The following is a 27007-nucleotide window of genomic DNA, read 5'->3' on the forward strand; positions in this document are numbered from 1 at the left end:
CCCCAAGAGCTCTAGGGCCACCCCCCCTGGCCATCCCATTTTTTAAAAATCTAGCAATGCCTCCAACAATAACTCCACCTAAATCTTATATACAAGGGAAACAGACACTCTGTCTAAATTTTACAACACAACAGAAGAAAAATCTGGAACAATCCTAAGTAGATTCAAACACTTCTGATCTTTAAACCCCAATGTCCAGAACACTCACATCAGTGCAATGAGGGGAATGCCACTCTTGGGCAACTCCTTTCTCCCCAGGTAAGCTTGAAAGAAGTCTCAAGCAATATGTCATTTAGTAAAGTCTTTTGCACTAATCAGCATAAAATAGGGAAGGCTACTCCTGCAGTTGTTTCTTTACTGCATTGCTCATCTGTTAAAGAAGTGTCAAGAAATCTGTCACTCAGTAAAACCTCTTGCGCTGCTGCTCCTTCTGCTTGGTGTAGAAGAGGCCACCTATAAAGACACAGCCACAAATGACGACAACACCAAAGATGAGCAGCAAAATCTTCTTCCAAGTAGTTAGCGATGATGGTTTTGGGTCATCAATGTGATCTGAAAAATATAGTACATGCTACATTCAACCTTTTATTATTATTATTATTATTATTATCAATAGTAGTAGTTGTAGTAGTAGTTATAGCAGTAGTAGTAGTAGTACTCATCATCATTCATCATTATTAATAGCTACTATTATTATGGTAAAACTCCACTAACCTGGATCCCACTAACTCAGACAAAAAACCTGGGTGGACAGATTTCATGTTACTTGAACAAATATGAGTTACCAAATTTCCCACCAAATAATGAGTACATTCCCCCCCCAAATACTGGTTCCAAATTTACCCATCACATTATAACACACCCCTGTTTGCCAGAGCGGTCAAAATAACAAAGAAATATCAGAGCCATGGCCACCAACAGTCTGAGGCAAATCACTCGTTGGCCTTCCTCACTATTAATTAAGATTTCAATACTGCAGACTGAGATGAGTGTGCATTATCATAAATAAACATTACCCTAAACATTCTGTGGGACAGATTAGGCACATACATGAGCATGGAGTGATTGCACCACACCAAGCACATCGGCAGATTGTAAGCAATAGTCAGCTGATCACCGGCTAGCGAACGCAAGGTAGCGGTAAAAGATTTCTGTATTCACATTTTCACTTTAAATAAACAATTTACCAAAAAATATATACTCCTTCACAACTTACTGGTGGATGTTGAATATGAATTAGCAAATCAAACTGGGCATATTTTCTTTCCAAGCTGTCACCTTTGTATTCCATAACTTGTGTAGCCTGTCATTTGCTTTCATCTCTACTCATTTCCATTTACGCATCCCACTATTGCTTTCAAAGAATGACAATATTCTTACTCCCTGCAGCTGAGCAAGTATTCAGTACAGACGATACAGGCCTATGGTGGAATGTACAATGACGACTACGTGTTTAAAGTAAATGCTTATACTGTATTTGCATGCTCAAACGTACAGAAATGACAATGATTGGGTGGATATGCAGTGCGTCCCTGAGTGCATGGCCTGCTAGGTTTACTATGGAAGAGTTAAGAGGTAGAATGGGATTGGAGTGTACTGGTGTTGTGATGAGAAGAGGTTGACTGAGGTGGTCTGGGCATATGCAGAGGATGGGGGATGATGACTGGGTGCAGAAAGTGAGAAGCATTAATAATAGGGGGTGAGGCTGCAAGGGGGTAAACCAAAAATGACCTAGGATGAGGTCAATAAGTGTGACCTCAAGGTTTGGGGACTGAACATGGAGGCTGCCAGCATGAAGAGCTGCCACTAGATGACGAAGGCCGATGATGGAGCCTTCAAAAACAAAACTATGAGAAACTAATTACATAAGCCAACCCTAAGAAACAAATAACCCCAAAGAAACCAACAGACATGTTGCTGTTTTCTTACCATTGTGCTCCTTTGCACCCCTTTCTTCTGTCCCTCTAACTCAGTACGGCACATCTCAGTTCTATACACTCGGTCTTTCTACCTTCTTCTCGTTCTTTTTCTCCCCTTCCTCTACCCATCCATCCTCTCTCTTCCCTAATTCCCTTCCACATTTTTTCCTCACTCACATATGTTGCTTCGTCATACATCTACATTCCCTAGTTCTTCTGTATTTCTATATTTTCATCCCTCTTTTCCCCTATATACTTCTCTTCCTGAACCTCTCCCTTGGCCCCTTCTCTCTCTCTCTCTCATTTGTTTTACCTTTTTCATTATGTCTCTCCCACTCTACCCTTGATTCTGTACCTTCTTCTCCCCATACGTTCATTCCACTTCTCCATCTCTTTCCTTCCACCTCACATCTAGCCCTCAAAAACACACCTACGATTCTATAACTCATCTCAACTCTCTCTCTCTCTCCCTTTCCTCTTCTGCTTCCTGCCATTCTTTCCCTATCCAACTTTTTCTTTTTCCCAACTCCATCCCTCTCTCCTCTCCCTCCCTTAACTTCCACTTTCCCTTTCTTCCATGTAACAAATAATTTCTATGACTTATATTGATCTCTCACCCCTCCCTCCCCCTCTCCCTCTTCCTCCCCTGCCCCTTTGTTACCGTTTCTCCTTTAACACCTTTCCCTCTCCCTCATTGTCCTTCCCCACTCTGTGCCCACAATCCTTTTCTCTTCCCCCTTTCCCCACTTTTTCCTCTCTCCTACTCCTCTCTTCCACCCATTCTCTCACTCCCCGATAATAATATACACTTCCATGCCATTCCCCAGCCTTCAGTTTCCCTCTCTATCTCCTCTATCATCTTCATTTTCTGCTTCTCTCCCCTCTCCTTCACTCCTCTCTTCCATTCCCCTCTCCCTTCACTCTCTCACTTTCCACCTCTCTCTCTCTCCTACCTCTCCCTCCCCCTCTCATTTTGCTTCCTCCCTTTCCACCTCTCTCCCCATTCACATTCCCTACTCTCTTCCCTTCTCTCTCCCTTTTCATTTCCCTGTCCTCTATTCCTCTCTTCTCCATCCCTTCTCTCTTCTCTTGTCCCTCCCTTCATTCCCTCACTCTCCCCCTTCCTCCCCTCTCTCCACTTCTCTCTCCTTCTCTCCACTTTTCTTCTCCACCCCACCTCCTGCACTCCCAAACATATTTGCAGTTACACTGTCATCTCCACATTCTTTTTACCTTTCTCATTCTAACACTCACTCTTCTACTTCCGCTCCCTTTTCTTCCTCTTCTTCCTTTCCCTTTTTCTCCCTCTCCTTCATCTCCTTTTGTCTTTTCTTTTTTTTCCTTCCCATATCCCTATTCCTTTCCTTCTCCCATCCCCCTCCTCTACTCATCCCTTTCTTCCATTCCCTCCTAGTTTCCCTTTTCCTTTCCCTCTTCTGTCCTCTGTCCTTCCACCTCTCCTTCTTCATCTCCCTCATCACCTCCCTACCTTTCTCCTTGGAGTCTTCTTGCTTTGCCATCGTTATCTTTGACTCACAAAACAGGTTCACTAGTCATAGTCTTTTCTCTAACAAGCAACCTCAAAAGGACTCTGCACAACATTCATCCATCCAGCTCAATCTCTTGTCAGTCCCTTAGCCTCACCAATTCACCTCTTTTCCTCAATCCACCATATCCCTCCACGTTCTTCTTGGCCTACCTCACCTCCTCCCTCCTTCAAATTTGCTTAGATATACCTATTATCATAATGTAGTTTTCAATTTATGCAGCCTATTTCTTATAATTTTCAGGAGATAATTTTGTTTTCTGTTAATGCTATGGTTCTGGAGGGGGATGCCATTACAGGGTGGCTTTAATGTAACAGGGCAGTTTCACTGCCTGGTTATAGATTCCTCAACTCCCTCTCTATCCTCTGAAATGACTGGGGACTGAAGGAGATGGGCAAATTCAGCCTACAGTTCACTGAGTTTGCATACAAACAAGCCCAGGGCCACAACACAACCTCCACTGTAAAGCTCTAGGCCAAAAAGCCCCTAACATTTCTAACCTCTCCCAGTTACTCAACTATTTTTTTCTGCATTGCTATGCATTCTCTCTGTAAAACTACCCTTCCCTTGTATGTTCAGTAACAGATCCCTTGTTATTTTTACACATTACTTACTACCCTTCCCTTCCTTATATACAAAGAAACTATACTCTGTTTACCTTAACCTGGGCCAGACCTTCACCTTTTTGCAGCCTATTTCATGTAGGTCCATGGCAGGAAAAGATAATAGTATGGTTCCACATCCTTTCCACAGCACTCCTTCATGACAGACATCATATTCTAGTGTTAGTTAATCATTACAACTCAGCATTCAAGATGGAGGGGTTGCAATTTTAGGCCAAATTAGCACAAAAGTATAGTCTACTACTCCTTCAGCACCTTTCATGTATTCCATGTTTGTTTGCATATTTATGAACCATACAAGTTTATATCAGAGATGTGGTTGAGGTTTGTTATTCACAAACTGCCACTCAGGGAAAACTAGCTGGTAAATTGCCTTCAGTGTTTGGACTTAGTAGCCTAGCTCCATGCTTCTACCTTCTTGATGGGACAATGATGTACTGCATATATGAAAAGATGCAATGATTCCACCCCACCGTACATCATCTTTTCTCAACTACTTCATCTTCAGCCTATTATAAAATGTTCTAATATCCTCTCAGCTACCTGGTTAACGCTATATGTTGACCCCTACAGGTAATTATGCACTTTCTCTTATCTGCAAGTCATTTTTTTCCCTATTTCAAGATCAATCTCACCCTTTAGCTCAAAAATAATCTCTCTTACCCCGGGGTGGCTCAAAGTACGAAGCTGATGGCATGATATTTTCTCTGTTCTCCAGAATATCCTGAAATAAAAACAACATTATTACCTTCACAGTATTAGATTAGCCAGTGTACAAATCATATTACTACTTACTGACAGTACTTCTTAGTAGATTATATACAGTTGCTTTCACCAATACTCAAACCACCAACTTTCAATTCATTCCAATACACCTCTAAAGTGGATATGTAGTGACTTTTAATGGTTAAACTGAATCCAAAGCTTCATGTGAAGTTTTATGGGTAAAAACAGTACCTGGTAACTCATGTGGTCGTCGATGGTGGTGACCATCATCCACTAACTCGATGTAGTGCTGTCTACTTCTTCCCTCAATTTATCATTCATTTTCTGTGTCTGCCCTCCTCATCTTCCTATTTCTCACATCCTTCCCATCACTTTTTACTACCATTCTTTCCTTTTTAGGTGAATTCACAATGAGTGACAAGCATAATGGTTTCCTGTAAGCCAAGAAACCATTTACAACATGGGTGGTAACCATATAACCTACCCATACATGTTCCCTATATGTCAACAAGTGGGTTGGTGGAGCTGTGAGATGTTGGCCTGCAGATCACAATTTCAGGTTAATCTTAAAGACTCTGTATTGCTACTGGATGCCTTATTGGGAGCAAGTTGTGTTAACCCCCAGAGTCTAGCTGTTCTCTGTCCCTCACACAATCTTTCAAGGTAAAGCTAAGAGAGTTTCTTTTGTGTGTGATGCTCAATGTCATGACTATGCTGTGTAAACATAAAACAGTCTCCTCAGCAGATCTGGTAAGAACACAGCCAGTCACTGCCAATTCGTGACATTCCAACAGCGTCTGAGTCATGACGAATGAGCAACAAACATCTGCTCGCTAACATTTGTTTTCCCCTGGGTAAATAAGATGTCTCCCAAATTGTTATAGATGTAGACATTAATAGAAGACAATTCAAACAGTAAACAACACTGACTTTATAATGAGAATTATATGAAAATTATATGACAATATAACCAAACTATGGTGCCTGGTGCTTAGTAGGCAATTAAGGCACTCCAACTGGATTGAGTCTGTATCAGTTCACAACCAAGGGGTGGTTGGGGTTTATTGCTCACATAATGCCACTCAGGGATAAATGAGGCTGGTCACTCTCATCTTAAATGTCAGGACCAACTTGCCTAGCCCAGGGCTTCTACTCTCCTCATGGGGCAACACAGGTGTAGATGATGAATATATGGATATACTATGCTAAGAGCATACCAGTTTAAGGGAAGAATATTTAACTAAGTTTATGTACCGGTACATACATACAAGAATGATAAAATACTGATATATGTTACATCATCATCATTCATCATCATCAGGACCTCCTTTCCCACCCTAGGGCTCGGTGAGGAGTAGCAATGTCCAAACAACCCAAGTCTGCCCAATCCAATGGGCCACTCTTCCATTCACTCATCATTCAAGCCCACTGAATCCTGGCTCTATCTGATAAACCAAAAGGTTTCACCACCTACCGTAGCTTCATATAAACCTATCCGATAGTCAATTTGAGCTCCGTCACGTTAAAAAGGGGTGCCAAATCCCTGGTCATGTGCTTCTCCATACAAAATTTGTCCATCCAGTTCAATCTCTTGTCAGTCCTTTCAACTCACCAACTTCCATACCTCTTTTCTTCACACACTCATTCATCATATCCCTCCACCTCCTTCTTGGCCTACCTCACCTCCTCCCTCCTTCAGATTCACTCAGATATACCTTTTTCACCACTTTATTGTTATCCATTCTCTCCACATGATCATATCACCTCAGTACGATTCTGGTGTCCACAGACTTCCTTACTCCACATCTTTCACGAATCACATTATTCCGTATCCTATCCACCCTCTGTACTCCACATGCATTCATCAACAGGCCCATCTCCACTGCTCTCACTCCTGACTTTTCATTTTCATGCCACACCATAATCTCACATCCATATGTTAAAGTTGGCACTAACACCAATTAATGTAAGCCTCGTGCTGCTGCAACACTCAAGCCTCTGTTTCTTATCAAGGCCTTCATAGCACCAGCTACTTTCCTTCCTTGTGTCACTTTACTTTTTACTTCCTTTGCACATTTTCCTCTCTTTTCTAACTCCCTCCTTAATTCCAGTCTCTCTCCATTCACTGTAACATCACACTGGAAGTCACCTTTTCTCTCAATAAACATCACTTGACTCTTTTCTACACTTACTCTTAAGGCATGATGCTCACAGACATCTGCAAAACTCTGCACTAATCTACCAAACTCTTTTCCAGTATTTGCAGGTAGTACTGCATCACCAGCATACATCAAATTTGAGACATTCCATCCATCACCAGCATCATCCCTCTCTCCATTATTCGTGTTTTTACTTCTCTCATCACCCCAACCATATATATATATTGAACAACCATGGGGACATCACACAACATTCTCACACGCCCACAATAATCGTGAACCATTCACTTAGATGTCTATTTACACTTACACATGCTTCACTACCATCACAAAAACTCAACGGCACCTAGCAAATTACCATCTACACCATGCATATGTAAAACCTTCCACAATCCTTCTCTGCCTGCTTTGTTGTATGCTTTTTCCAGATCCATAAATGCCATAAACACCTTATAGTCCATCTCACAAGCCTTCTCCACTATCTGTCTCACAGCAAATATTTGATCCACACATCCTCTGCCACTCCTAAAGCTACCCTGTTCATCACTCACTAGGCCTTCTGATATTTCTCTTACATTCTCTATATACTAATTCTTCCATATACCTTCCCTACAACACCAAATAGACTAATGCCATGATAATTCTAGCACTCACTTCGCTCACCTCTATTTCTGTACAGGGGTACAATCACAATCTTTTTCCACTCTACTGGCAGTTTCACTCATCCATGCCTTTTTACATATCTCCAATAAGCACTTCAGTCCACTCTCTCTACTACACTTAATCATCTCTACTTACACCACATTAACACCAGCTGCTTTCCCATTTTTCGGCCGTTGCACAGCATTCTTTGCTTCCACGAGTGTCACGTTTCCTGGCACTTCATTCCTTTTCTGCACACCCCTAAAATCAATCATGTTCCCAGCCACTCTGCTCTCTCTATTCCCATTCATCAGAATTTCAAAATATTCTTTCCACCTGGTCCTTACTTCATTCCCATGGGTTTGCCTTAAGATAAAAGCTAAACTCTTGCCATGCACTTCTCTGTACAAAATCCATCTAACCTACTTCATACCTTGACAGTTCCCTAGCCCCATCATCCTCCATACAATACCTCTCTTTCTTACACACTCATTTACCATATCTTTCCACCTTCTTCATGGCCATTGTCTCACTTTCTAACTCACTCATCCTTTAATCCCTTTTCTTCATATGCATACTGCACCTTAACATTCTCTTGTACTGTAAGTTTGTATTAACCCTCTCATGAAACTTGGCCTGCGCATCCCTACTCCCCCTCCCAGTTTCAGCCCAGAAATTTCCACCGTGCTGAAAGTGCAGTTTGTGCTTTTCATTATCGAATGGACCCTAATACAGATACCAATTATTCTATTATTGCGTAAGAAAGAAAAATGGTATAGCTTTCTTTTGTTCTTGGGCTGTAAATTTGTAAACTCATAAATTTATGTAGGAAAAAGCATGTGAATACTGTATTGCGTTCATTCACGAAGAAATTGGAATTTTTTTAGGAAGTCAAGTATCATTATAATAAATACAATCCCTCTTCTGTCTGACACCATTGTAATATAAGCATATATTAAGCGGCCTTTGAGTAAATAAGTGTTTACAGTACATGAAAATTTGCTATAGTACTATTTTCTGGTCCCAATTAAAATGAGATTTATTGTACTATAATATATTAGCCATGAGCTACGAAAGTAAAGGACTGTCACTTGCAACTTGGACCATAGAGCCACACGTTTACAGTTAGGCAAACCACTGCCAGACATGCTAGCCTATAATGCATATAAAAGCAATCATGCACCCATTCTTTCTCATGTTTTTTCATCCAGGGACTCATCATCCATTCATTCATTCATTCATTCATAATCTAATCCAGTCCTGCCCCATGAGGAACGTAGAAGCCCGAGGTTAGGCAAGTTGGTCCTGACCTAAAGATGAGGGTGGCCAGTCTCACTCACCCTTAATGGCATTACGTGAACAATAAACCCCAACCACCCCTTGGATATAAACCTGCACAGGTTCAATCCAACTGGCGTGCCTTTATTACCCACTAAACCACCAGGAGCCATAATTTGGTCAAATGATTATCACCTAGCATAGTAAATGGTTTCCTGGTGTACAGGAAACCATTTGGCTTTCACTCAAAGTATAGTCACCCGGAGGCAGAAGGGGAAAGAAAAACAGAAGAGGAAGGAAAGAAAGGAGAGGAAAGGGCAGGCAACCGAGAGCAGCACTACATCGGGTGAGTGGATGATGATCCAGAGGTTCATACGCATCTAAATGCATATGAAAACCGTGAGGGGGAAAGTAGATCATAGCATCAAACACGTATGAAAACCATAAAAGGGTTAATAACATATAAGAAGATCCATCCATCCATCCATTGCCAGACGCCATGTATCCCAAACGGGGTGGTCAAGGGCTTAGAGTTAATTGTTTTACAGGGAGGGGCACTAATCCTCCACCAACCCCACTTGACACGCAGGGATACTGATGCATAATGTGCAGAATAAATCCCTATGAATGTGTTTTACATATCCTTCAAAGCCTCTCAGAATATGGAAAGAAAGATTTTACTTTGAAATGGCCAACTATTGACTTTCAAGCTACACCATCTTGAGAAGAGAACAAATACTTATAAATAAACAGACAGAAGAAAGATAAATATGCAGATAAACAGACAGACAGACAGATAGATAGCAGACAACTATTTCGTTTAAACTTACATCATCTGGAGAAGAAAGGTCGAACATTTTAAGAGAAATGATATCGTGGGTATCACTGAGGTCACCAGTGGCAGCTGATACTCCAAGATAATAGCCAACAGGAAGCTTCACTCCACCCACCGTGAAACACTGCTTGAAATCACCTTTATCTTCAATGTCCATCATAACTGAAAGAAAATGAAAACAGAGTCTATTACTTTATCAATTAATCATTACACCAATCTCTTTTTGCAGCCTAAGGATAGAGCGAGGTATGATCCAGAAAACAAAGAAAGAGAACAACATGATGGTGGATGAATTAATAACAAACACATACATATAAAATTATCATCCTCATCCAAAACTATTTTATCCCACCTAAGGACCAGGTAAGGCAGGATCCAGAGAGCAAAATAATAAAAACATGATGGCAGTGACCCAATCAACAGCATACCCAGCAAAATAGGTCACACACTAATTCAATCATTATTCAAACCCCCTGAAACCTGGCTACAATCAGATTCTTGTTTACCTCCTTTGTCACTATCCGTCAAGTCTCATCCCTCACACTTTCTCATGGTTTTCCACAATCATTTCTAATAGTCTAGAAAAAGAAAGCAGTAAATCATGATGCTGAAAGCAAATTGCTCTGAAAATAGGAAATTCATCAGAGAGTGCATTATCAATGCAGCTTTATTGAGTACAGTGATCCCTTGGTTACTGCACACTTTATTATAGTGGGTTTCCTTATCACTGCAAGATGAAAATCAACATTCCTCCCATTATAGCACATTTTTCGGCTCAAAAGCATTGTTATTATGAGTCTGGGCTGGGCCAAGCCCAAGACTCACAAACATTCACAACGCACATCAGTCTATCAACCCTCTGTACTGCACGTACATTCCTCAGCAGTCCCATCTCCACTGCTCTAATTCTTTACTTTTCATTTTCATGCCACACCACAGTCTCACATCCATATGTTAAAGTTAGCACTAACACTCCTTCATGTAAGCCTCGCACAGCTGCAACTTAACTTCTTTAACATAAAAATCCAAGTAGAAAAGCTAAAGAAATCGATACAGCCTAATATATTAGTATCATTTTTTTTCGCTATCATGATCTTTTGTTAATTTTAGTATTTGTCCCAAGTACTTATACTCCTCAACTTCTTCAAGAATTTCATCGCATATTCTGATGACGCTCTTTGGTGTTTGTGGATTAAACATTACCTTAGTTTTACTCCAGTTCATCTTCAGTCCTACTTTCAGACTTCCTCTGTTCAGGTCATTTAACATTTCTTGCAATGCCTCTGCTGTTTCTGAGATTAGGACAATGTCATCTGCAAATCTTAAATGGTTTAGCTTTTCTCCATCTATGTTCACTCCTTTATTTTCCCAGTCTAGCTTTCTGAAAATACTTTCAAGGCATGCTGTAAATAATTTTGGTGAAATTGTATCTCCCTGACACACACCCTTCTCAATCATAATTTTTTCTGAGTCCTTATGTAACTGTAGCATTTCCCTCTTCATATATATTTTCGAGCAGTTTTACAATGTTCTCATTCACTCCTTGTTCTCGCAGTGAATTAATAATCGCTATGTGCTCCACTGAATCAAAAGCCTTTTCGTAATAAACAAAACCTACGCACAGTGGTTTATAATATTCTGTAGTTTTCTCAATTAGCTGATTCTTTGTATGTAGATGATCGGTGGTTGACTACCAGCTTCGGAATCCTATATATATATATATATATATATATATATTGCTCACAGCTCTTTTATCATCAAAACTGAACATTAAGTCTATCATACCACTGATGGAACACCACCAGTATATGTATGTGCACCTCCTGCTTCACAACTTCCTATCAGTCCACCACAGCTCCTGACAGAAGACTGTTTTCTCGCTACAGTATTTGTGTCGAGGTTCATTCTAACCAAAGTGATATAATATTATGGTCTAAATATTCCCTCTGGTTTAGTCCAAGCATTTTACCCCGTACGACAGTCAACAGAATGTGGGATACGACCATATCTTTAAAAAATCATCATCATTACAGCCTTAGTTCACACTTAAAATGGTGGAGAAATGAGTTGCCTGAGTCTTGGGTCATTGGATAAAACCAGCATTTACATATTTTTCATCGGTACTCTGCCAATTCCAATACGATTTCGATTCTCGGATAATTTTTCCCCTGATACCAATACCAATATCAATTGGCTTTTGCTTGCCGATTTACAGCTCTAAATACTATGTTAGTTCTATTACTACTACTAAAGTGTATTCTCACCTGTAAGAGTATCGTAGACATACTTAACAGAGAGGTAGGTATCGTGATCCAAGTTCCTGAACTTAGCTACACAGCCCTCAGACAACTGTGTGTGTGTCCCGTCACGATCGTGGTCATAGTGTAGGCTACCATTGTTCACCATAGCAGAGATGTATGGGTGACCATGCTGAAATTAATATTAAAATACTATCAACACACACTGCTAATGTTCACCAATGCACAGACACACTGAAATTAATTACAAAACACATCATCATCATCATTATCATCACTGGCTACCACCACAGCAATGATGTATGAGTGGCTGTGATGATATTTGTATCAAAATATCATCATCATCACAAGAGACTGCTACACCATAAACATAATGAAATTAATTACAACACACACATCATCATCATAGGTTACCAATGTTCAACACAGCACAGACATACAGGTGACTGTGTTGAAATCTATACCTGTACAATATATCCATCCATCCATCATCCAATCCTATGTTGCCCCATGAGAAGTGGAGGAGCCTGGGGCTAGGCAAGCTGATCCTGACATTTAAGATGAGAGAGACCAGGAATTACGTGAGAAATAAACCCTAACCACCCACTTACCACTATGCAGGCACTGCAGTACTGTATCACTATAGTATGGGGTGCCATGGAAGTAGATACTAAATACACAGAGATCCAGTTTACATCCCTTATAGGGATGATCCATCAGCCAACCCTCAATGCTCACCCTTGGTTACTAAAGGCCCCTTATGACCCCAACTTGCATACAAATAAGATGCTTAGGAGCACTGCAACTGTACAGAGGTATAGCAGACATAAGACTGTTACATTCAAGAGGTTTTAAACAATAAATACGAGTAAGTGGGAAAAATCTCACCTTCAAGATAACTATGGCTGGCTTGTTGAACAAACAGGGATCTGAGACTAAGGAGATGAGGATGAGATGTGCCTCCAACTCCTCAATGACAGTGCTAGTTCCTAACCCTGAACCCCTAGAAATCACTGGGCTTCAAACAAATCCCTATAGGGTAAAACCAGTTACATGGCTACAACAGTGTGCATGTCCTCACGTATATCAGGTCCGGTCTTGGTCACCATTCCACAAGTGGTTCCCAAGCCAGGGTAGAGAGATATGCAGAGGATTGTGAGAGCATCATGACTGGCATGAGGTTGCTGCTAGGGTGAGATTTCTCACAGTCTGGACAGAGATAAGACTTGGCTTGATTCAGCAGGGAATGGCAATTTCCAAATAGGTATGGTCCTTGGGTGCCCCCCATCTTCTTTACTGTTTAAGGGAAACCTGTGCATGCAGAGCTTGTATTTATGGCAGGAGTACCATAAAACTGTGACTTACATTGTGTGGGCCATTGTGATTGCTGTACGTGTCAAGGATGATAGCCAGGCCTGTAAAGTAATCCTTGCTTCCAAATACAAGACCATCCTGCATTGGCTCCTTCACATACCTGCAACACCCAACAATTCATTAACAATCTCAGGATCCAATACTCTATTTCCCTCTCTCTCTCTCTCTCTCATATGCTTGCAATTATCAACAGTTCATTCAAACTACAAAACAAACACTCTCTCCTACTCACAAACCTAACTGGTTTTGAAAGTTGGTTCATACATCAAAAAGTTCCTCCTTCTCCTCTTCTGCATCATCATCAATCATCAACATCAATCATCAATGTCACAGTCATCAGCACCATCATATTCGTCAATCATCCCACCATTCCTTTGCACCCACAGGTGAGTTAAGGTAGGGTCCAAAAAGCATGGAAGAGGAAAAATATGAGTTTGTATCCTATCATTTATAAAGACTCCAACATGCTTGCACGCATCAGCCTTGATCACATAATGGCAGCTCTCCCCGCTGCTCAATCTCTGGCAGTCTCCCTGTTCAGTCCCTTATCCCTGAGGTCACACTCTATGACCTCATCCCAGATCTTTTTCTGTCTGCCTCAAGCAGCCCTACCCCCAGTGTTTACACTTCTCACCTGCACCCACTTGTCATCCTCCATCCTCTCAACATACCCAAACCATCTCTATTTACCCCTCCTCATCACAACAGTGGGAGAACTAAATGACAATATGCATAATGAAATAGGCCATACATCCTTTCACCCACAATTCATGCCCTTGGAATCATGGCTCCTCTCACAAGCACACCTTTCACACGTATCTTCACAAATGCCTATCAGACAGAGTCAACCTGATGAATGTCAGGTTAAAAATGGGATGCCAAATCCCTGAAACTCACTCACATATATGCTTTTTATTACATTACTCTATTGGATATGTTTATGTCAAGCTACAGAATGTGGTGAATGTTTCTGGTATATCAGATAGTGCCAGGATTCTGGGGGCTTGAATGATGAGTGAATGGAAGCATTGCCCAGTGGATTGGGCAAATCTGGGCTGTCTGGACATTACTACTCCCCACCCAGCCCCAGAATGGGAAAGGAGGTCCGGATGATGATGATGATGATGATGATGATGACTACCTTACTCAAAACACTCTTTTATATCCAGGCCTTCTTAGCAACTGTCAAGTTCCTTCCCTGTGAAACTCTACTTTCCACTCCCTTTGCATATTTACCTTTTCATATCACTACAAACAGGTACCAGCACTTAAACTTGCTCACCAATCCAAATTACTTTCTATTCACCATAACATCACACTGATAGTTACCCTCTCTCTCTCAAAGGTCTTACATCATAATTCACTGATGGCTGCTTGAGGCCAAGTACATACAAACCACAGGTGAACTTTATGAACACAGGTAGAAACTGAAATGCCAAAAGATTTATGTAAATTGTAACTGTATATCAGGCTTAACTATGGCTTTAATACTATTTTTTGTTTATTTCAGTAAAAATAACAATACCCGTAAATAAAAATATTCATACCTCCAAAATTTGGAAGTTTCTGAAGAAGGGGAGTTACTTTACAAACCAAAATGCAAATTCATCTCTAAATGAGGAGACCGAGGATGAGATGGAGAGATATCAGTCTTACAGTGTAAATGACAGCAGCGTGAGCAGAAGGCAGGGCAGCCTGATTGTACGGGGCACAGTGAAAACATTATTTTGTGGTAAATGACAAAGATAAACAGATTGTACTCACCAAAATGCAAATCCATCTCCAAACAGGTCTTTCCCTCTGCCATGAACTTTGAAGTGTATCTGCATCTCCCAGTTGTGCAGGTAACACGCCACAGTGTTCCAAACAGCTCCCCTTTGACTCTGGACGTCACCAGTCAGTCGAATGTACTTGTTTGTTACCATAGTTGACCCCAGGAAATCCCAATATGGGATGGATGTACCCAAACCTGAGACAAATAATGGTAAATATAAAGATTCAGATCATAACCTGTTGCTGTCTGATGCATACAACAATTTTTAAAAATACCATCATGGACTAGTTTCCATTCCCTTAGCTGAGGTTTATTGCTTGCATAATACTACTCAGGGGAAGTGAGACAGGTCATCATTGCCTTAAATTTCAGGACCAAGTAGCCTAGCCCTAGTCCCCTACACTCCTGTTTACATAGAACAATATGGAAATGCTGTCTTCTTGCAATGAGGCCATCATTTTCCAGTGTCCCTCCTACAAAAAATAAGAGGTATTATGGTTAGCTTAAGCTCTGGTTATGTGAGGTTAGACTGGCTTAATACCAAAACAAATGCTATGGGCTTCCCTATTATTTTTAGTCGGAAGTGTTGAATTTTGTCTCCTCATTAACAATGATGTGTTATTTATGGTGTATTATTTATATAGATGGAGTGGTTGCATCATTTAAAAAAACAAATGTTTTATGATGCAAATATCAAATACCGGTACAATAGATGCTTGATTTAATAAAGTCTAATGTAGCGGAAGTCCGAGATAATGGAATTTCCGTTAAATCAACCATAATTCTGTTATGCAATATCCAGCTAATTTTATGCAACATCCAGCACCGAAACAGGACATAACCGGCGGTCCAGTGCAATACCCAGTGTTGAGGCGGTCCAGTGCAATATCCAGTGTTGAGGAGGTCCAATGCAATATAAAGTGTTGAGGCATTTCAATTGGCTCATAAGTGGTAGCCAATTGGTGCCAGGGGAAATCTCAAAACTCAGGAGCGAATGAAAATGCCCGCTATGCATCAGCCAATCAGAATCCGTTGTGGTTGTGACTTATCTGAAGCGCAAAGAATACCACCATGCTCTCATTCTCGCCCATGGATGTCATATAGTCATGACGTGTCTCTCCACTCCGCTCTTCTGACCATGTGGTTGCCAAACCCTGGTGCTTTGTCTAAATTCTGTGGCATCCTATTTTGAGCTACTGTACTGTACTGCATTGCAACGCTAATGGCCTGTCAGTGCTCATGTCCCAGTGTCCTACTGTGATTGTACAGTGTACTGTACTGTTTACGACTGCAAACCCCCCAGTGGTGTTCGGCCCAGTGATGCCAACACTTGGTGGGTACATCCAATAGTACATTATGTACAGTACTGTATTACTGTACTGTATCATTATTGTATTTTTTTATATGTTTAGTTTTCATCTTTTACTCACAGTAAAGTTTTTAGGGTAGAGGGTCAAAATGGATAGAATCACATTATCTGGCACAATGCCAAATGTTGAGCCGGATATGCAATATCCAGTGTTTCACATTATTTGGCATAGGGCTTGGCTGAATTACAACGAATAATTGGGTGTTTACTGTAATTTCAAATTCTCTATCGATATGTTTGGTTTGAATAATTTCAAGTTAGCAGAGGTTAGGCTGACTTAAAATAAGTTAGGTTATCATACATTAGATTAGGTTTAATACATTACGATATACTGAGATTTGGCCTGATAGGTAGTGTTGGGGACTCTAATGTTAAGTGGCAATCCTAGGTGGCTAAAACTGACGGTCTGGGAGGCAAAGATCCGCAGTTAGAATGTTAGGTCTGACTGGGACATTAGGTTTCCTATAGATTTGAATGTTTGATATACTGATGCCTCCTGTCAGCAAGATCTCCAGTAATCATTGCATTCTGTTGGTTATAGGTTGCCACAGGCAAGCTGGTAGCTTCCTTAAATACCCCAAGATAAGTACAGTACACAGTACTGTACTGTATTTTATTTTCTCTCTGCTTTTGTAGTACAACATAACCAAATAACTACAGTATCTCTGTTGCGTAACATACTGTACTAAAATTACTTTCCTAAAGATCATGACACTGTAAAAAGAGAGTTGCAATTGCCACATGTGTGTGGTAAAGTGTTACCCAAATTTTACATATGTGGCTACCCGTGCAATAACTGGCTAAGCGCCATGTTAAAAAAACATGAGAAAATGCTGTTGAAGTTTAGCAACACCAAACAGTGCATAAGTCATAAACCAGGTAATCTTTATTTTCAAAAATGTTTTCTGAAGATCTTGAAAAGGCAAATACGATGGTGTGTGAAAATTAGTAAATATAAGTGATCCTGAATTTTAACCACTGAAAATTATTATGGTCAAATGCTATTAACATGTTAAATAGCTACAGGAAACAGCAAATGATGATTTTGAAATAAATTAATACTTTCTGACCTGGAAATAATAACTATGGGGGCAGTGGAAATGAGTTATTTGAAAGGAGCATGTGGAGTCACATGAAGAGACAGACTGACGATGAGGAAGTGAAGAAGCATTGTGGTGTGGATGTGGATGTGATAGGAAATGTCAGGAGAAACACACTGAGGAGGTTTGGCCATGTGGATAGGATGGAGAGTGAGAGACTGACAAGGAGAGATTATGTGAGTGAGGTGGAGGGGGGAGAGGGAGGGGGAGATCTAGGATGAGATGGAGGGATGGAGTGCAGAGGTATGTGAGAGAGGGGTGTGTGAGCTGGGAGCAGGGCAGTGAAATGGCACAGGACAGGGTGACATGGAGGCGATTTGTTTGTGGCCACTCCTTACAGGATTAAGGCATCTGGCAATTTACTATTTTGTAATTTCACCTTTACTGATGATAGTAAATTTAAAAATCATCATTGTCTGCATCCTCCTCTTCCTCCCTGCCACCCACCACTTCAGCAAGACTGGCAGTGCCTCTGTGGTACTGCTAAATTTCATGAAGAATGGTATGATGGCTGTCAAGGCGATGGGGTCCTACATCTTGTCGTGGGAAAGTTGAAGCCACCCACAATATTTTGGTCGAAGGCTGGCAGTGATGAGATCAAAACTCCTCTTCTCAGACTTCTGCCTCCCCAGCCTGAGCCTGACTTTCACAACACTGCCCTTGTCACTCTCATAGTCTGCCATCAACTTGTATCCATTAGGGGAATTAAGGTTGAGCAGGATCTTCCTGGCATAGGCACTGCCAGGTGGTTTCACGTGATGAACACAACTGAGCATCCTTTTAACTCGCAACACTGTCTGACTGGTATGTGGAATGTCACACCTGCTCCCACTGGCTGTGCATAACTTCCCACTAAGATACACATCTTCCCATTGGGTGGCACAATGTGGTGGACATGTTGCTTAACCCACTTGTAGTACGGTATCCTTGACCCACGCACAATACAGGTGTGCAGTTGCTTCGACCACCTTTGGCACGGATACCCAGTACCACAGACTGCAGCAGGCCCAGGCCATATGGAAATACGTTGATGCTATTCTCCTTATTTTTTCAACCTTATGAGTTAGCTCCACAATTGGCTAAATGCCACCATCTGATAGTGAGAAGTTTGGTGAAGTAATGTAGGCAATAAACCTGATTTTGGCCATGGTGGCACTTGGTTGTGGCACAGGTGGCCTCACATTTTAGGGTATTTAAGGAAGCTGTCTGGTCGCTTGCAGCATCTTGTTCATCAACAATCTCATAAACCTAATCTAACTGGAAGGCTGTCCCCCGGACCCCTTATGATATTAACAACCTAGGACTGTCACTGAAATCAAGGTTGGAAGCCCCGTCCCATATGAACTAAACTTCTAACCCGACCTATCCTAGTCAACCTGTGAAAGACAAATAAACGGGAAATTTGGAAGACCTGCACCCTTTTGGTAAATCATTAATCAGAAATTGTCTTTATGGGTGCTCCCCTACCCACAACCCCAATTCCCCACCACTAAGAGGGAAGGGAGAGGCATAACAGAAAATGCCAATCCTAAACAGGTTTGAAGGGTAATCTGCTCAATTCACACACATACAACAAAAAAAAGAACACTGGAAAAATACACTCCTAATTCAAATCCATGGTTGTCCGAAACTGCAAACTGACCACTTATTCTAACCTAACCTGAACGACTTGCTAACAAACCTATTATTATTACTCTTAGTATCATATTTGCTGTTTCCACAGAATTTGGGTCATAAACTGTTACGGAATTAAGGAACCTAATTCTTGGTATAAAATTTTTGTAATTCATCAGTGGGGCTCTCCTACATTTAGTCCTAACTCTAATAACTCACTTCCCAATTGACTCTAGCACTTGAGTTTGGGAGAGTGTGTAAGAAACAGAATCTAAAGGTAAATGCAGGGAAGAGTAAAGTGATGGTCTTTGAGAGGGGTGAAGTCAGTGAATGTACAGCGAGGTTGGATGGTGAGGAATTGGAAAATGTGAGTACGTTTAAGTACTTGGGGAGTGTGATGAGTAAGGATGGAAGTTTGGAGGGTGAAGTGCTTGAAAGGGTACAAGGAAGAAAGGTAGCTAGTTCCCTGAAAGCAGTGATAAGAAACAGGGAAGTGAGCATGGTTGTGAAAAAGTTACTACATGACTATTGTGATACCAACTCTAACGTATGGATGTGAAGCTTGGACATTGTTGGAGGGATTCAAGTCAAGAGTGAGAGCAGTGGAAATGAGTTATTTAAGAGAAGCCTGTGGAGTTACATGGAGAGACAGACTGACAAATGAGGATGTGAAGGAGCATTGTGGTGTGGATGTGGATGTGATAGGAAGCATTAGGAGGAACACACTGAGGTGGTTTGGACATGTGGAGAGGATGGAGGGTGAGAGACTGATGAGGAGAGTGTATGAGTGAGGTGGAGGGTGGGAGAGGGAGGGGGGGCCGAGGATGAGATGAAGGGATGGGGTGGAGAGGTATATGAGAGAGGGGGATGTGAGTTAGGAGCAGGGAAGTGAATTGGCAGGGGACAGGGCGATGTGGAGGCGATTTGTTTGTGGCTACCCCGTACGGGATTGAGGCGTGTGGCAATAGATAGACAGATAGACTTGACTAACTAAATAATATTCTTGCACAGTTGCATCCCAGTAAACAAAGCCTACGAAACATAATTTAACTTTAATCACTCCATGATAATAATCGCAGGTAAACACGAGCAAGCACTCATTCTCCCATTCCTTTGTTGTAATAGTACAAAATACGAACATACCCTGGTATGGTTTGATGAGGGAATGTTCCCTTATCATATACTCGTGTGTGTCCCACTCCTTAGATGAAATGAACGGCACAAGGGATAATACGATGAACCTCGTCAGCACAGTCATGTTGACTATCAGCAGGCCAGCCGCCAGCTGTACGCCTGGCTGTAGCCTGACGCGCCACCTACACGTCCTCAATACACCCGCCAGATACAAATGTACGTAGGTGTACGTTCTTCTGTATACCAACTGGCCAACATTACAATTTGTATAACGTATGGGGGGGGGGGCGAGTACGCCGTATTTCCAGATTTTCTCTTAGAATAAAGTGTGACAAGTGTTATTTTTTGTAGATTAGCAGTAGGGGCAGATCTACTGTAGAGTCTATCTATTTACTGCCAGACGCCTTAATCCCGTAAGGGGTGGCCACAAACAAAACGCCTCCACGTTGCTGTCCCACGCCATTTCACTGTCCTACCCCCAGCTCACACACCCCTCTCTTATATACCTCTCCACTCCATCTCTCCATCTCATCCTCCTCGTTAGTCTCCCGCTCTCCATCCTCTCCACATGACCACACCACCTCGATGTATTTCTCCTTAAAATGCCGAATAATCTGGCTGAGGGCATCCCAACACCCCCAGGAGCCTATGGAGGAGCGAACCGAGCGCGACCTGACTCCGGGCGACAAGGACATAAGTCCGCCAGGGCCGTGCGCCCCTATGACGAGCTTATGGAGGAGCGAACCGAGCGCGACCTGACTCTGGGCAACAAGAACTTAAGTCCGCCCGGGCCATGCGCCCCTATGATCCAGAACTCGTCCGCTGCCACCATAGCAGGAAAAAGAGACTACCTTCCTGGCGAGCCGACCACCGACAAGATTGGATTGGAGCTATTACTCTAGCTCCAGTCAGCACCCCTGAGACGGCCAGTAGCTACTCGACCCTCCTACAGGAGACGGCCAGTAGCCGCTCTGGAGGTAATCAGGAGACAGCCGGTAGCTGCTCCTGCCTTCATCAGGAGACAGCCGGTACCTGCTCTGAAGGTCCCCTAAAAGTCGACGGCCTGTAGCCGCTCAAACCTCCTACAGGAGACAGCCGGTAACCGCTCAACCCCCTACAAGAGACGACCTGCAGCTGCTCTGGAGGTAATATGGAGACGGCCTGTAACTGCTTCCGCCTTCATCAGGAGACAGCCAGAAGCTGCTACGAAGGTGCCCTTAAAGAGATGGCCTGTAGCTGCTTGACCCTCCTACAGAAGACAGCCGGTAGCCGCTCCCACCTTTGTCAGGAGATGGCCAGTAGCCGTTCTGAAGGTGCCCTAACAGAGACAGCCTGTAGCTGCTTGGCCCTCCTGCAGGAGACAGGTGGTAGCCGCTCCGGAGGTAACCAGGAGACGGCCGGTGGCCGTTCCGAGGGTGCCCTCGAGTCAGCCTGTAGTCGCTCCCTTCCCCAGGCTATGGCCAGTAGCCGGGCCTTTGTGACAGCCGGTAGCCGTGCCCCTAGAAGGCCACGGCCAGTAGCCGGGCCCCACGAGAGGAGACGGCTGGTAGCTGCTCCTCCGTCAGGTGCTGACTCCCCTACACGAGACTATGACCCACAGGGAGGCCCCAGCCTAGAGGACTACTGGAGAGGGGGAGGCCCCAGCCTAGAGGACTACTGGAGAGGGGGAGGCCCCAGCCTAGATGACTACTGGAGAGGCCCCGTGACCACCACGGGGCTCTTCTCACTACAGCTGGTCCCTGAGAGGCCTCATCTGACGGACCCCAACGGAGGCCGACGCCACAGCCCACTCTTGATGGCTTCCCCGACCACCAGGGACAGCAGTTTCCCTTCATTTTCACTTAACAATACAGTATCATCTGCAGACAACAGTAGAGAATTTCCAAATGCTGCCCTCTTGTTAGGGTTGCTCAGACATCCACTGCCCTACTTTGTATCTCTTATAACCCCATCCATATACAGATTGAACAACCATGAAGATGACACATTCGTTTCAATCCAACATTCAGACTGAAAAATTCACACTCGTATGCACTGCAGCCTTGGCACCCTTGTACATATTCACGACATTCAACTTCTCATTTACTCCATATATTCTTAACATCTTCCACATTCCTTGTCTATCCACTGTCATACGCTTTCACTAAATCCATGAAGGCCGCATACAACTTCTTTCCCTTTTCTAGAAATTTTTCCACTAAGGACTTAAGGAATGAATATTTGATCTACTGTACATAATCTCTTAATTCCCTTCCTAAAACCTCCCTGTTCTCCAGCTTACTTCTGTTATTTCCCTTTAAATGAGGATCCAGAGTATCAAGGCTAAATCTGGTGATATTATAAGGCAGTAGAGTGTGTGCAATGCAGGCTACCAAGCTGCTATGATGAGTGAATTACCATATGAAAATAGGCTGAGAATATTAAATCTACCAACATTGCCTTACAGAGGATCACGTGGGAATATGGCTGAAATGTACAAAATCTTGGGTGGAAAGTATGACAGGGACTGTTGCGAAAGGATGTTCCGGTAAAGGGAGGAAAATTCAACAAGACCTGGCAATCCTGAGAAAATCTTCAATACAAGATCAAGATTGAATGTAAAAAAATATTCATTTCCATGTAAAATTGTGGAAATGGGCAATGATTTACCAGAAATTGTCAAAAGCATCTAAAAAAAATGGGGAAATTTGAAAGAAGGCTAGATAAATTTGGGGCAAATTTGGAACAAAAATTTGGTTATAGAGCACATATATGATGTCCACCTCACGTAGCCACGCAAGAAACATGCTAGGACACCCGGCTGGATTCACGGGCTCAGTGGAGAGTTTCTTACAGCAAAAGAAATTGTAATTTGCTGACACACTTCCATCGCAAATGACCCCTGGAGTCATTACTGACTCCTAGGGGAGATAATGACCACAAGGGGAAGGAGTCAATCGGCAACAGAAGTGTCACAGAAGAATAGTGTCAGCTAATGGTGATAAACTGAAAAAACTTCAAACTACATGAATTCCAGTTGTGACTTCTGCTAAATAATTACCATACTCTTAGATGGTTTGGCCATGTGGAGAGGACTGAGAATGAAGGACTGGCTGGGAGACTGAGAATGATATGGATGAAGAAATATGTGCAGGGGTGGGGAAGGGGAGATGTGTGAGGAGAAAACACAGGCTGGTTGCAAAGCGACAGGATGACATGAAGACAGTTTATTTGTCGCCACCTCTTAGGAGATTAAGGGGTCAGACTATATATTCTAAATGGCTTTGAAGACGTAACACCTCTTCCTCGGTGATTAATTCTGCACAGTACAAGTGGGTTGGTGAAGGGTTAGTGCTCCTCCCTGTAAAACAAATAACTCAAAGTCAAATGGCCACCCCTTACGGGATTATGCTGTCTGGCAATAGAAAGGTAGATCGACATCTATAAGCTATGTCCTCTTGTGCGTTAATTACTGATGCATACTACGTCGACATGAAAACTAAGAATATCATTGGCATACAGGAGCATAGTAAGGCATAATATACGTAATGCTGACACCCGCAGTAATAGTAGTAGTTCCCTAGGCAGTATGGCCAAACAGCCCCTAGTCTCTAAGAAAGGCCATGGCTGTGACCGGGCTTTCCCACAGAGCTCTCAAGGAATGTATGTTGTGTTGTTGACACCAACGATTGTGTGCAATGCAGTCTTCCATAATGTGCTTAATAGTATGGGACGCTCTGTTGCATCCTGGACAGGCATCAGAGATGGAGTCATCCAACCCTGTGAGGGGCCAGGGGGGTTTGTGGTGCTTTGGTCCCCGTGCTGTCCTCCTCCGCTTCGACAGCCTCTGGGGGTGGACCCATGATGAAGACGCCACCGCTCTAGGTCCTGACACCCGCAGTTCAATTACGTGCTTTTCATTATGTACATATGATTCCTTCAGATGGTTTTATTCAGTGTGGCAGGGACTTTTAACCTCTCCATTACAGGACATCCCGTATGCCCAATTAATTCATCTGGTGGTGGCCCGTACTACCCTACCACTACTGTTGCTGCTGCTACTACAACTACAGTTATTACTACTAATGCTGCTGCTACTGTTGCTGCTGCTGCTGCTGCTGCTACTACTACTACTACTACTACTACTGCAACTACCACTACTACTACTACTGCAACTACCACTACTACTACTACTACCACCTCTGCTGCTACTGCTGCTACTACTACTACTACTGCAACTACCACTGCTGCTGCAGCTAATACAACTACTACTGCTGCTGCTGATGATGCTGTTGCTGCTGCTAATAATAATAATAGTAATAGTAATAGTAATAATAATAATAATAATAATAATGCTACTCTACTACTACTATTCTTTTGCAACAGGAATGGGAACAAGAATGGTAAGCTATAACTGGCTAGCTATGACCTACCTAGATAGAAGGGTGTAGGGAAGAGGATGGAGGGGCAAGTGATGAAGGGAAGTAGGAGATTAAAGTGTGCAGGAGGTTTGTGCTTCTGTTTTTTGTTAGATTGTGTGTGAGATTGCTCAACTCCCATTCCTTTGGCTGATTTGCTGGATATTGATTTTTTTTTTTTCCCCTGAAGTAAGAGGTTTAGTGGAAGAGAAAGAAAGGAAGTATGTTTAGTGGTAGAAAAGTCTAGTGCACTGGTTCTCAAACTGGGAGCCATGACCCTAAAGGAGGCCTGGCAGGATTTTAAGGGGGCCATGGCAGGTTAGTGCAAGTAGGTGAGGGGGCTGTCTTTAAGCTTGTTGCCTTCATCCCTCTCACTCCATTGTATACTTGCTACGCTTCAACACTGCTGGACCAATGAGCAGGCAAGAAATAATACACTTTGTATGTAGAGCAAACCATATATGAAGTCCAATTTGCCTTTTATAACAGGAATTCTTCCAGCAGAGAGAGAGAGAGAGAGAGAGAGAGATGGAGACAAAAAAAAAAAAAAAAAAAAAAAAACTTACAAAAGACCTTTAAGAACCAATTTTTTAGTATATATATATATATATATATATATATATATATATATATATATATATATATTTACTGTATATATATACACACACACAATTTTTAATGTTTCTCATAACTTGCTCACCCTTCAAACTTAACTTATGGTGTTGAAGAAATAAAAGAAAGCTAATCTTGCGAAAATATAAGGAAGGTTTGTCTTTACTGTTTTAGAATAATACCAATAACTAGATAACAAGTGATATCTGGCACATCTGCAGTCGGGCCCAAGAGGCCCAATATTCATATAAGATGAATTATTCTATTTATTGTTATATGAAGCAAACCCAACAGTGAATAATACAGTAAACTGAAAATTAATTCATCCATCACACTACACTTCATGTATCACAATCAGCGCTGACCCAGTAACTGAGCTTATACCAGACTCATGGGCAGAACCACGGATACTGTCCATGCTGCCGGGGGAGATAACCATTGGTCTATCACATTACATTGGTATACATTTTTTACCTACCATACACAGATTGCATCTTTTGCTGGCTATCAGTACAGTGTTTGTTTCTCCAACACAAATATTATACAACTCAACCTTGGCTGACCAAGAGAAAGAGGGAACCAAATCATCAGTACCTTGGAAAGATATATGAGCAACGCCTCAAAAATATTCTGGACCTGCCCCCAAGTCTGGAACATCATTCCCAGCCCCCATAATAATATACAATGGTTAGCCCTGCTGGGTTTACAAAAACTTACTGTATGTAACTGGCTTCATACCCTGAGATGCAATTTTTTCCATACTTATTAGACTGGAAAGACAAGAAAAAAAGTTAATCTTTCATACAGGAAAAAGAAAAAAAATTATCTTGTATATTAGTCCTCCTGGGCTTACAAAAAATTACTGAATGTGATTGGCTTAAAACACTGGGATGCAGGTTTTTCTATACATACTACAGTGGGAAAAAAATGCATCTTGATGGTACATCATTACATGAAAAAAAAAAAAAAAAAAAAAAAAAAAAAAAAGGGGGGGGGGACTGCAGACACCCGCAGCATCAGAGGTTGGAGTATAGGCAAAGGATAAATAATCTTCAAAGCACAGAGACATTTCCTTAAACAAATGTAAATAACTTCCTACATTATAATGCCCATGTTACAAATTTTATTACTGTCAAGGAATGTACTGAACAAGGTGTGACAAAGTATAATGTAATGGATGCTATGGATTTATCAAAACAGTACTGTAATATGCAAGTGATTATCATTACAACATTTTTTTGCAAATTACTAAAGTTTTTTCACTCTAAATCTGAATCTGTATGAATTTTAAAATCTATATAAAAATAGATTTGATTATACTTTTCTGCTGCCCATCCTACCCACTGAGCATATTAGAAAGAATATTTTTTATTGCAAACTTAAATACACAACAGGAAAATGTTGTAATAAATCTGAATATTAAAATTAACAGGGTGTCCAAGGAAGTACAGTATGTGAGAAACTTCAGGAGGTAATTCTTAGGCTATTTTCAGCAGCAAAGTTATATCAACATGGGTCCACTTCTCAACCACTGTAGCTACAATTACCGACGGGCCTACGGGGCAACATTCATCTCTTATACTTCAGCCTTAAACACACTACCTGCAGCTCTATAATGGACGACAATGGGACCCATATTGACACTA

The 27007-nt window shown here is 42.0% G+C and overlaps 1 protein-coding gene across 1 annotated transcript; it reads right to left on the bottom strand.

Annotated features, from left to right (window-relative positions):
• Positions 1 to 26: 26 nt before the first annotated feature.
• On the bottom strand, positions 27 to 20491 carry LOC145415117 (vesicular integral-membrane protein VIP36). The gene is made up of 7 exons (XM_080284534.1): positions 20362 to 20491; positions 15126 to 15330; positions 13353 to 13461; positions 11994 to 12159; positions 9725 to 9891; positions 4753 to 4813; positions 27 to 552 (listed from the first exon to the last, which is right to left on the bottom strand). Exons 1-7 carry the CDS (start codon positions 20474 to 20476, stop codon positions 401 to 403), a joined length of 975 nt encoding a protein of 324 aa, XP_080140660.1. The 5' UTR covers positions 20477 to 20491; the 3' UTR covers positions 27 to 400.
• Positions 20492 to 27007: the final 6516 nt, after the last annotated feature.

The sequence above is a fragment of the Coenobita brevimanus genome, chromosome 101, assembly GCF_032717465.1.
Source record: "Coenobita brevimanus isolate Jiangsu-jjx chromosome 101, ASM3271746v2, whole genome shotgun sequence".
Lineage (NCBI taxonomy): Eukaryota > Metazoa > Arthropoda > Malacostraca > Decapoda > Coenobitidae > Coenobita > Coenobita brevimanus.

What these genes read in the sequence shown, in the direction of transcription:
- LOC145415117 (XM_080284534.1), bottom strand. Translation starts at nt 20,476, where the DNA reads ATGACTGTGCTGACGAGGTTCATCGTATTATCCCTTGTGCCGTTCATT. An exon ending in CCTCATCAAACCATACCAGG is followed by an intron (nt 15,331 to 20,361) that starts GTATGTTCGTAT and finishes TATTTGTCTCAG; the next exon opens with GTTTGGGTACATCCATCCCA. An exon ending in GGAGATGGATTTGCATTTTG is followed by an intron (nt 13,462 to 15,125) that starts GTGAGTACAATC and finishes TGGGTGTTGCAG; the next exon opens with GTATGTGAAGGAGCCAATGC.